Consider the following 12,964-nt stretch of genomic DNA (forward strand, 5'->3'; position numbering starts at 1 on the left):
ATTGGTTCTTTTAAACATTTTTTTTTTTTTTAGAGCAGAAGAAAGTTAAAGTAAAAAAACCAAAACCTGAATTTCCTGTATATATGCCTTTAGAAAGTACATATATTCAATCTTATGATCATGGAACTTCTATAGAAGAAATTGAGGAACAAATGGATGATTGGCTGGAAAACAGGAACAGAACACAGAAAAAACAGGTAAATTTTTAAAATTTTGTTTTAATTGAGTAAAATACATACTGAAAAGTACATAAAATATAGATATACAGCTCAGTAAACTATCACATGGTAAATCAAGTTAACCATTGCCAAGATCAAGAAATAGAACATTGCCAGTGTCCAGAAGCCACACTCATGCTTCGTCCTGATCACTACCTTTCTTTTCTTCTACAAAGATAATGATTATCCTGACTTCTAACCATAGATTAGTTTTTCCTGCTGTTTGAAGTTTATAACTGGAATCGTCCTGTCTTAATCCTTTCAGGCTGCTGCAACAAAAATATAATAGACTGGGTGGTTTAAACAACAAACATTTATTTCTCACAGTTCTGAAGATTGGGAAGTTCAAGATCAAGACGCCGGCAGATTCGGTGTCTGGTGAGGGCCCTCTTCCTATTCATAGACAGCAGTCTTCTTGCTGTGTCCTCACATGGTGGAAGAGGTGAGAGAGCTCTCTGGGGTCTCTTTCATAAGGGCACTAATCCCATTCATGAGGGCTCCAACCTCATGACCTAATGAACCCCCAAAGGCCCCACCCTTACTACCATCACATTGGGGGTTAGGATTGCAACATATGGATGGGGGGGTGGACACAGACATTCAGTCCATAACACATTCCATATGTACTATTTTGCATCTGCTTTCCTATTCCTATAGTATTTGTGATAGTTATTCATTATTGTGTGTAGCAGTAATTTGTTCATTTTCATTGCTGTATAATCCATTTAGAAATATAGCACAATTTATTTTTGTTGGAGATTGATGTTGTTTCCAGTTTTTGACTATAATGAGTAAGTTTCCTTTGCACACTATTGTACTTTCAGTACATGTATGTGTAAATTTCTATTTTTGGAGTTAAGTTGCAGGGTCAGCTTTAGTAAATAATTCTGAATAGTTTTTTTTTTTTTTTTTAATGTTTGTATCAATTTGTAGCTCAGCAACAGGATCTGAAAACTTCAATTACTTTACATCCTTGCCAACACTGGGTCAAGTCTTTTATGTTTTTAACCATAGAGTTAGGTGTATAGTTATATTTAATTATGGTTTAATTTGCATAACCTTTGATGAATAAGTTTAAACACTTTTTCTTATGTTTATTGGACACTGATATTCTCCTATGTGAAATGCCTTTTCAAGTCTTTTTTTTTTATTGGGTTGCCTGTGTTTTTTCTTACTGATTTGTAAAGAGGTTTTTAATGTATTTCAGAAGTGAATCTTTGCACATGTTTTCTCCCACTTTGGCTTGCCTTTTCATTCTCTTAATGGTGTCTTTTGATGACCATAGTTATTAATTTTAGTCATCAGTCTTTTCCTTTCCTTTATTTGATGTTTGTGTTGTATTTAAGAAATCTTTTCCCACTTTGCAGTCATAAAGATATTTCCAAATTTTTCTAGAAGCTTTAGTATTCTACTTTTTACATTTAGATTCATAATCCCCTGGACTTTATATTTGTGTTTATTGTAAAGTAATGATCAAGTTTAATATTTTTTCAAAAGTTTTCCAAACCAATTGACCCAATACCAGTTAAAGAAAAGACTGCTTCCTACAGCTCTGCAAATGCCACCTTTATTATAGAACAAGTGTCCATAACCATGTGGTCTGTTTCTAGACTTTCTGCTTTGTTCCATTAATCTATTTCTCTATGCTTGTGCTGATACCACACAATCTTAATTACTATAGCTGTGTACTAGATATCTGGTATAGTAATTTTCCAACTTAGTTTTCCTCCTATAAGATTGCCACTTTACATTCACGTATAAATTTTTAAAGTAACTTGCAATTTTCCACAGATTATTCAGCTGAGATATTCAATTGGGATTACATTGAATATATAGATTAATTTTGGAAGAACTGGCATCCAGACAGTATTGACTCTACAACCCATGAATAAATCCATTCATATAGGTCTTTAAAAAAATTTTTTTAATGTGTCACAGGTTTTTGTGTGTATATACTGCACGTTTAAAAAAAAAATTTATTCCTAGTCATTTAGTGTTTTTAGATGACATTATATATGATACTGTTTTTTTAAACTTCACTTTCCAATTATATTTGCTATATAGAAATACAGTTGATTTTTGTATAATAACCTTGTATCCTGCAACCTTGCTAAATTTATTTTTTAATTTTAACAGTTTCTCTATTACACTTTTATTTTCTTTTGTGCTAAGGATCTCTAGTACATGTAGAATAAAAGTGATATAATAAGTATCTTTGTTTCATTTCCAGTCTCAAAAAAGCTTTCTTTATTAAAAGTTTTATTTCATTATTAAAATTATATATTCTTCTATTGTTTAACTGTTAAATGTGATATATGCTGTAGGCTTTCTATAACATTTTTTACTGAGACACACTTCACATAACATAAAATTCACCATTTAAAAGTGCACACAGTTCAGTGGTTGTAGTCTATTCACTGTGTTGTGCAACCATCACCACTATCTAATTCAAGAAGATTTTCATCACACCAAAAAAATAAATAAATAACCCTCTACTTGTTAGCAGTTAGCTCCAATTCTCCTCTCTCCCCTTCCCTGGCAACTGCTTATCTACTTTCTGTCTATGGATTTGCCTATTCTAGACATTTCACATAATTGGTATCATACAGTATGTGGCCTTTTGTGTTTTGCTTGGCATAAAGTATTCAAGGTTGTGTTATTTAACAGTACTTCATTTCTTCTTACGGCTAAATAATATTCCATCATATGGATATATCACATACTGTTTATCCATTCTTCAGCTAATGGATATTTAGTTTGATTCCACTTTGGGACTATGATAAAAATGCTATGAACATTCACATACAGGTCTTTATTCAGAAATGTATTTTGTGGTTTCTCTAGGGATTACATTAACATCTTAATTTATAACAATCTAGTTAGGATTAATGCCAACTTAGTTTCAGTAGTGTTAAACTTTCCGCCATATAATGTTATTGTCACAGATTAAATCTGCATATATTGTGTGCCTGTTAACTTAGATTTATAACTATTGCTTTATGCAGTTGTCTTTTAGTGAGATTAAAAAAGAAAAAGAATTACAAACAAAAATTATATTTATGCTGTTTTCTATATTTACCTGTGTAAATACAAAAACACCTATCCTGGTGTTTATTTCTTCATACGCCATTGAGTAACTGTCTAATGTCCCTTCATTTCATTCTGAAGGAGTCCCTTTAAGCACTTGTAGGGCCAGACTGCTAGCAACAAACTCTCTCACTTTTTGTTTATCTGGGAATGTCAAAATTTTTCCTTCATTTTTGAAGGATAGTTTTGCCAGATAAATAATTTTGGTTTGACTGTTCTTTTCTTTCAGCACTTTGAGTACATCATCCCACTACCTTCTGGTTTCTGATTAGAAATCAGATGTTAATCTTATTGATGATCGCTTGTATATGATGAGTTACTTGTCCTTTCCTGTTTTGAAGATTCTTTCTTTGTCTTTAGCTTTTGATCAGTTTGATTGTGATGTATGTAGATGTGGATTCCTGTGAGTTTATCCTTTTGGAGTTCATTAAGCTTCAAATTTTAGAAGTTTTGACCATTATTCTTCAAATATTCTCTCTCTTTCTCTCTCACCCCCCTTCCCCTTCCTCCTTTTGCCTTTCTGTTACTCGTATTAAGCATATGTTGATATGTTTAATGGTATCCCACAGGCCTCTGAGGCTTCGCTTATTTTTCTTAATTCTCTTTTCTTTCTGTTCTTCAGAACAGATAATCTCAGTGGGTTTATTTGTCAGTTTGCTGATTCTTTTTCTGCCTGTTCAAATATGCTGTTGAGCCCCTCTAGTGAATTCTTAATTTGTTATTGTACTTTTCACCCTCAGAATTTCTATTTTATTCCTTTTAATAATTTCTACCTATTTATCGATTTATTCTCAACTAGGTGACACATTGTTCTCATACTTTCCTTTAGTTTTTTGGGCGTGGTTTCCTTTAGCTTGTTGAATATTTAAAATAGCTGATTTAAAGCTTTTGCCTAGAAATTCCAATGTCTGGTCTTCCTCAGGCACAGTTTCTATTTATTTTTTCCTTTATTTGGGCCATACTGTATTGTTTCTTTGCAGGTATGGCAATTATCGTTGTTCCTGTTGAAGACTGGGTATTGTGACTGTTATTAGTTGCAACTCTGAAAAAATCAGATTCTCTCCCCTTTCCAGGATTTATTGTTATGTTTGGCTTATTGTAGTTGTTGTTTGTTTGTTTACTGACTTTTCTGTACTAATTCTACAAACTCTGTTTCTTTTGTTTTGTGTAGCCACCGAAGTCTCTATTCAATTAGCTTAGTGATCAGCTAATAATTGGACAGAGGTTTCCTTGAATGCCTGGAGCCAAAATTTCTTTCAGTCTTTGCCATGGGCTCTGTGTATGTGTTGGGGCTCAGCTTCCACACCCAGTCAGGCAGTTGACAATTCTGCCTTAGCTTTTACTTTCTGCTTCCAAAGAGCCTCAAGATCAACAGCAGGTGAGAACTTAAGTCCTTCTCAGGTCTTTTCTGACCATGCTCACAGCCTTGAGCATGCACGGGGCCTAGATTCTCAGAGCATCTTATTCCTCAGCCTTTCTTCTCAAGCTTTTTGGTTAATCTGTTGTTTGCCCAGCTTTTTTCTGTTGCCTCAGGAAGCAGTGGCTAAGATACTAGACAGTAACCATTTTCCCAAAATGCCCCCAGGGAAGAGCTTTTAGCATTAGGCCAGTTTTCAGTTAGGCAAAATAAAGACAAGCCTTTTGATCTGTCTTCCAAGGAGCCACGAAACAAATCAAAACAAATGATTACAGTTCCTTGAAAATTAGTTCATTCTGCTCCCTCCACAATCAAGAATATGGTTGTTATTTTCATAGGTAGTGCTGAGCTGTGGAACAGGGAATAAGACTGGGTTAAGTTAATGTAGCACAAAGGTTGCTGTTCTTATCAAGAATCAGCTGTCTTTCTTTAGTACATGTTACCCATAGTACTGCAAGCCTTTGATTAATTTCCAGAGTTTAGAAAAACTTGATTCTGATAGATACTGACCATTTTTTTGTTGCTTTTATAAAGAGAGTAGATTTGGAGTTCCTTACTCTGCCATTTTTGTTAACGTCACACTGTGAATTTTAAAAATCAAAATTTCTTCCTAGATTTGCTAAGAATTTTTATTTATTAAAAATGAATGTTGTAAAACGTTATCAAATATTTTTGGTGTCAGTTATGATGATTATCGCTTTTTAACCTTTATTTTGTTATTGAGATGAATTATATAGATTGTTTTTCTAATATTAAACCACTGCTTTCTTAAACCCATTTGATTTGATATGATTTGATAGTACACAGAATTCTAATGTACCTTTAACCCAGTTTTCCCTGATAGTTATATCTTATGTAACTACAATACAATTTCAAAACCAAGAAATTGACATTAAGTACAATGGCTGTGTATAGTTGTATGCCATTTTATCACATGTGTAGATTAATGTAACAACCACTGCAATAAAGATATAGAACTAGTCAAGATACAGAACACAAATATATCACTCATGCTTCTTTATATTCACACCCATCACCTTCCCACCATCCTTAACCTCTGACAACCATTAATTTATTCTTTCTCAAGAGTTTTGTCATTTTGAGAACGTTATATAAACAGAATCATTCATTGTGTGACCTCTTGAGGTAGATTTTTTTTATGCCTGTTCACTTTTATTCCTTTCTTTTTTTTAGTGAGGTGTAATTGGCATATAACATATTAGTTTCGTATTTACAACATGATTTGACTTTGTATGTTTTTTTTTTTATAAATTTATTTTTATTTATTTATTTTTGGCTGTGTTGGGTCCTTGTTGCTGTGTGCAGCCTTTCTCTAGTTATGGCAAGTGGGGGCTACTCTTTGTTGTGGTGCGCAGGGTTCTCCTTGCGGTGGCTTCTTTTGTTACGGAGCATGGGCTCTAGGCATGCGGGCTTCAGTAGTTGTGGCACACGGGCTCAGTAGTTGTGGTGTGCGGGCTCTAGAGTGCAGGCTCAGTAGTTGTGGCGCATGGGCTTAGTTGCTCCGCGGCACGTGGGACCAGGGCTCGAACCCATGTCCCCTGAGTTGGCAGGCGGATTCTTAACCACTGTGCCACCAGGGAAGTCCCTCGACTTTGTATGTATTGCAAAGGAATCACCACAGTGAGTATAGTTAACACCCATCACCACACACAGTTACAAAAATTTTTTTTGTGATGAGAACTTTTAAGATCTACTCTCCTAGCAACTTTCAAATATGCAGTACAGTGTTATTAAGTATAGTCACCATGCTGTACATGACATTCCCATGACTTATTTATTCGTACCCTTTCACCCATTTCATCCACCCCTCACTGCCACAGCCACACCTCTTATAAAAACCAGTCTGGGCCTTTCCTGGTGGCGCAGTGGTTAGGAGTCCACCTGCCAATGCAGGGGACAGGGGTTCCAGCCCTAGTCCAGGAAGATCCCACATGCTGCGGAGCAACTAAGCCCATGCACCACAACTACTGAGCCTGTGCTCTAGAGCCCGTGAGCCACAACTACGGAAGCCCGCGTGCCTAGAGCCCGTGCTCCGCAACAAGACAAGCCACTGCAATGAGAAGCCTGCGCACCGCAACAAAGAGTAGCCCCCGCTCACCACAACTAGAGAAAGCCTGTGCGCAGCAACGAAGACCCTACACAGCCAAAAATAAAAACAAATAAATAAGTAAAGTTATAAAAAAAGGAAAAAAAAAGTCTGTTCTCTTTTTTTTGAGCTTAGTTTTTTTGGGTTTTGTTTGTTTTTGTTAAGATTCCTCTAAAAAAGTGAGATCATCTGGTATTTGTCTTTCTCTACCTGATTTATTTTACTTAGCATAATGCCCTCAAGGTCCATCCATGTTGTCGCAAATGGTAAGATTTCCTTCTTTTTATGGCTGAATAATATTCCTGTGTGTGTCTGTGGATGTGTGTGTGTCACATTTTCTATATCCATTCATCCATCAAAGGACACTGAAGTCCTTTCCATATCTTGGCTATTGTAAATAGTCTGCAGCAAACACTGGGGTGCGTATATCTTTTCAAGTTAGTGTTTTCACTTTCTTTGGATAAATACCCAGAAGTGGAACTTCTAGATCATATGGTAGTTTTATTTTTAATTTTTTGAGGAATCTCTGTACTGATTTCCATAGTGGTTGGACCAGTATACATTCCCACCAACAGTGCACAAGAGTTCCCTTTTCTTCATATCCCTGCCACCACTTGTTATTTCTTGTCTTTTTGATAATAGCCATTCTAACAAGTGTGAGATGATATCTCATTATGGTTTTGATTTGCATTTCCCTGTTGATTAGTGATGCTGAGCATCTTTTCATGTGTTTAGTATGATGTTAGCTTTGGGCTTGTCACATACGGCCTTTATTATGTTGTGGTGCATTCCCTCTGTACACACTTTGTTGAGAGTTTTTACCATAAATGAATGTTTTTGTCCAGTTTTGTCAAATGCATCTATTCAGATGATCATATGCTTAATCACCATACATCTGTGAGTTTTGCTTTCTTCTTGTAGTTGATTTCTAATGTCAATACCATTGTGGTAGGAAAAGGTACTTGATATGATTTCAATCTTCTTAAATTTAGGACTTGTTTTGTGGGCTAATTAACATCTCATCTATCCTGGAGATCCATGTGTACCTGAGAAGAATGTGTATTCTGTTGCTTTTGGATGGAATGTCCTGTATATGTTATTAATTCAGTCTGGTCTAACATGTCATTTAAGGCTAGTCTTCCTTATTGATTTTCTGTCTGGATGATCTACCCATTGATACAAGTGGGGTATTAATGTTTCCTACTACTATTGTATTGCTGTCTATTTCTCCCTTTATTCTGTTAATATTTGCTTTATAGATTTAGGTGCTCAGATTGACTTTTTTTTTTACTCATATTATGCCCTTAAGATACCTCCAAGTGTTTGAGTATATCAGTTTGTTTCTTTTTATCACTGAATAATAATCCATAGTGGGTTAGTTTGCATGATCTAACATATTATGTATATAGGAGCATACAGTGCATACTCTGTTTTGAGATTTATTCATGTTTCTATAGTTTTCCCTTTTTAGTGCCGAGTAGTATTCTATTGTATGGGTACACTACAGTTTTTTAAATTTATTAGTTGATAGACATTTGATTTGTTTCTAGTTTCTGGCCATTATAAATGAGTCTTCAATGAAGATTCATTGTACATGTCTTTGTGTGGACTTATGCCTTCATTTCTCTTGGGTAAATACCATGTAGTAAAATGACTGGAAGGTGTGATGTGTGTATATCTAAATATTTTAAAAGTTGCCCAACTGTTTTCCAGAGTGGCTATTAATTTTACATTCCCACCAGCAATGTGTAAGAGTTGCAGTTGCTCCACATCTTGGCCAACCTTTGCTGTTAACACTCTTTTTGCCATTCTAGTGGATGTGTAGGACTATCTCATTGTGATTCTAATTTGCAGTTCTCTAATGATTAATAATGCTGAGCATCTTTTTATCTGTTTATTTTCCATTAGAATATCTTTTTTATTAAGTTTCTCTTCAAATCTATGGCCCATGCTTGTCTTATTATTGAGTTTAAAGTGCTCTACATATTTTGAACACTTTTGTCAGCTATATGTTTTGCAAATATCTTCTCCTTGTTTATAACTTGCTTTTTTTAATATATAAATTATTTATTTATTTATTTATTTTTGGCTGTGTTGGGTCTTCATTGCTGCGCGCGGGCTTTCTCTAGTTGTGGCAAACTGGGGCTACTCTTCGTTGCAGTGCGTGGGCTTCGTATTGTGGTGGCTTTTCTTGCTGCGGAGCATGGGCTCTAGGTGCATGGGCTTCACTAATTGTGGCACATGGGCTCAATAGTTGTGGCGCTTGGGTTTAGTTGCTCCATGGCATGTGGGATCTTCCTGGACCAGGGATCGAACCTGTGTCCCCTGCATTGGCAGGTGGATTCTTAACCACTGCGCCACCAGGGAAGCACCCTAACTTGCTTTTTATTTTAGTAATAGTGTCTTTTGAAGAGCAAAAGTTTTAAATTCAGATGTTCAGTTTATTAAATATTTTCTTTTATATACTAAGTTCTTTTTCTGTCCTAATTAAGAAGTCTTTACCAAGCCCAAAGTTACTGAGAGTTTCTCCCATGTTTCCATTTAGAAGTTTTACAATTTTAGCTCTTAAATTTAGGTCTGTGAGATTTCAAGTTAATTTTTGTATATAGTGGGAGGTAAGCGTTGAGGTGGTTTTTGTTTGTTTGTTTGACATTTAGCTATCCAGTAGCCCCATTTGTTAAAAAGGTTATACTTTTCGCATTCAATTGGCATGGGACCTTTGTTGAAAATAATTGACTGTGTATGTGTTGGTTTATTACTGGGCTCTCTTTTCTGTTTTTTTAATCTGTATGTCTATATTTACACCAATACAATTTGTCTTGATAATAAGCTATATAATAAACCTTGAAATCAGATAGTATAAATCCTCCCACTGTTATCTTCTTTTCAATATTGTATTGGCTATTCTAGTTCTTTACATTTCTTTATAAAATTTAAAATCAAGTTGTCAATTTGTACAAAAGATTCTGCTGGAATTTTTATTGCAGTTGAATTGATCTGTAGATAAATTTGGGGAGATTTCGCATCGTAACAATACTGAGTCTTTTTTTTTTTTTTTTTGGCTGTCTTGGGTCTTTGTTGCTGCACACGGGCTTTCTCTAGTTGCAGCAAGCGGGGGCTACTCTTTGTTGCAGTGCGTGGGCTTCTCGTTGAGGTGGCTTCTCTTGTTGCAGAGCACAGGCTCTAGAGCGCAGGCTCAGTAGTTGTGGTGCACAGGCTTAGTTGCTCCGCAGCATGTGGGATATTCCCGGACCAGGGCTCGAACCCATGTACGCTGCATTGGCAGGCGGATTCTTAACCACTGCGCCACCAGGGAAGTCCCAGTATTGAGTCTTTTGATCCATTAACATGGTATATCTCTTATTTTATTTAAGTCTCCTTTAATTTCTCTTAGGAACATATTTTGTCAAATTTATACCTAAATATTTCATATTTTATACTATTCTGAATTGTATTTTTAATTTCAGTTTCTGATGTAAGTATATCAAAATACAATTAATTTTTGTATATTAGCCTTTTATCCTGTAACTTTGCTATACTCACTTATTAGTCCTAGTAGCTTTCATGAAGGATAGGCCTACAATTTTGTTATATTTTAATGTTTTTGTGTCCTCTTCATATCAGGTAATACTGGCCTCATAGAATGCACTGGGAAGTGTTCCTTCCTCTTCTCTTTTCTACAAGCATTTGTGTGGAATTCCATCTATTTTTTTCTTAAGGTAGCTTTGGCTGTTTTTCTTTTTGAAGGGATTTGACTGTTTTATCCAAGTTGTTGAATATACTGGAATAAGTTGTTTATAATATTCCCTTATTATCATTTTAGTATCTGTAGTGATGTCTCTTTCATTTCTGATATTGGTAATTTGTGTCTTCTGTTTTATTTTTGGTCAGGGTCTCTAGAAGTACATCCATTTTACTGATTTTCTTTAGAAATCAGCTTTTGGTTTCATTGATTTTCCTCTGTTGTTTTTTAGTCTTGTGTTCATTGATTTCCGCTATTAATTTTTTCCTGTCTTCTACTTATTTGGGGTTTAATTTGCTCTTTTTCTAGTTTCTTAAGGTGGATGTTTAGGTCATTGATTTGAGAACTTCCTTCTTTTCTAAGTATTAATGGTGTAAGTTTTTTCTGAACACTGAATTATTTAAATGTAGAGCTTTATATTCGGTATTTTTAATATTTATATATTTGTATTTTAGCTGTATCCCTCACATTTTGATATTATGTATTCATTTTCATTCAGTTCAAAACAGTCTGATTTTCCTTGTGATTTCCTCTTCAACTCATGTTTATTTTCCTAAAAGATAGGTATTTTCCAGATATCTTTCTGTTACTGCCTTCTGTTTGTATATAGTTTTTTTATTATTTAAGTTTACCATTTTAGGAATTTGGGATGAGCATTTAATTCATCTATATTTAGTATAATTAGTGATATTTTGGGGTTCAAATTTGTCATCTTAGTATTTGCTTTCTATTTGTCCCTCTTTATCTGTTTCCTCTCTTGCTTTCTTTTGGATTAATTTTTAATTTCCATTTCTCCCTTCTATAAACTTGATGTCATTATACACTCTTTTAGTCTTCCTTTTGTGGATAATATGTAGTATTCAATATGCCTCTTATTATAGTCTTGCGTGAGTTTCTGTTGCTACTCCCCAGACAATAAAATGACCTTTGACCCTTTACTTCATCTATTTTTTGTGTGTATTTTGTGTGTTATGTGTTGAGCTGTGTCCCCCTAAAATTTATTTGTTAAAGCCCTAACTCCCAGTACCTGAGAAAGTGACATTTGTAAATAAGGTCATTGCATATGTAAGTAGTTCAAATGAAGTCATACATGAGTTTTTTGTGTGTAGAACTGTGTGATGATACAGCATTTCATTTCCTAGATTCCTTTGTTTCAAAGCCTGTATTCTTTTCTCATTAGAATTTTTATCTATGGTTTCTTTGGTTGAACTGACCATAGAAATGTGCACACATTATACTCTCAGTAGATACTTGTTAAATTGATCAAGTGTCCAGAGTAATTTATCATGGTGACTTCTGCTGAGAGACCATAATAATGGGGGGAGTGGGGGACAAAATACTGGATTCTTTTTTTTTTTTTTTTTTCACACACACTGTATTTTATTTTTACAAGAGATAAATAGACTGACACCAAGCATTGTACATGGATGACCACAACAAAAGCAACAATGATTGCAATTACCAAACATGAAACACACTCATACTATGTCATAATATTGACATTCAGTCCAGTAATCCTCCACTGCAACAGCTCCTTTACTTTGCAGTGAAAATTGATTTGTATATTCTTTGCCTCTGAGTTCTTGTGGGATTTTTTCTTTTTTTAAATTCAACCAGAAAGTCACAAAAATTATACTCATCCTCATCAGTTCACTCAGTCCCATGTAATTAATTTTTTTTTTTCATCTTGATCTTTTGTTAGCACTTTTATGAGCTCATCAGTTTTTCATTAGAGTTCTGAAAATGCTTATTCATTCAGTTCAGCAGTACAGTCAGGTACCAGAAACCTGTACTTGTCAGAGTCTTTTCCATGAATTTCCTGAAGATGAAACCCTTTTATAGGAACATATTTACAAAAGCATCAGAGTACACCCAGAACTGTCTGTAAATGACAAAAGACTTAAAAATGACCACGGTTAAAGATTTGATGAAAGTTCATAATAATGCAGTTGACAAGAAAATTAGTTATTTCTGAGATATACATTTTAAAGTAATAACTAGGATTATGACTTATAACATTATACCAGAACATATAAGATTTTTAGAAATTTCATGTAATGTCTGAAACATTTATATTAACATATTTCCATACAAATAACCCAATGAAAGTTTAGTATTAGTTGTTTTGTTTGTTTGTTTATACTGCAGGGTCTTATTAGTCATCAATTTTATACACATCAGTGTATACATGTCAATCCCAATCGCCCAATTCAGCACACCACTATCCCCATCCCACCGCAGTTTTCCCCCCTTGGTGTCCATATGTCTGTTCTCTACATCTGTGTCTCAACTTCTGCCCTGCAAACCGGCTCATCTGTACCATTTTTCTAGGTTCCACATACATGCGTTAATATACAATATTTGTTTTTCTCTTTCTGACTTACTTCACTCTG

The 12,964-nt window shown here is 34.7% G+C and overlaps 1 protein-coding gene across 2 annotated transcripts in view; it reads left to right on the forward strand.

Annotated features, from left to right (window-relative positions):
* Positions 1-12,964, forward strand: part of DNAJC1 (DnaJ heat shock protein family (Hsp40) member C1) — a 200,909-nt gene that overhangs the window by 112,474 nt on the left and 75,471 nt on the right. For both annotated transcript variants that reach the window (XM_061181597.1, XM_061181595.1), the window contains exon 8: positions 34-197. In XM_061181597.1, coding sequence (XP_061037580.1) covers positions 34-197 — 164 coding nt within the window. The remainder of the gene's footprint in view (positions 1-33; positions 198-12,964) is intronic.

The sequence above is a fragment of the Eubalaena glacialis genome, chromosome 2 (genome assembly GCF_028564815.1).
Source record: "Eubalaena glacialis isolate mEubGla1 chromosome 2, mEubGla1.1.hap2.+ XY, whole genome shotgun sequence".
NCBI classification, from domain to species: domain Eukaryota; kingdom Metazoa; phylum Chordata; class Mammalia; order Artiodactyla; family Balaenidae; genus Eubalaena; species Eubalaena glacialis.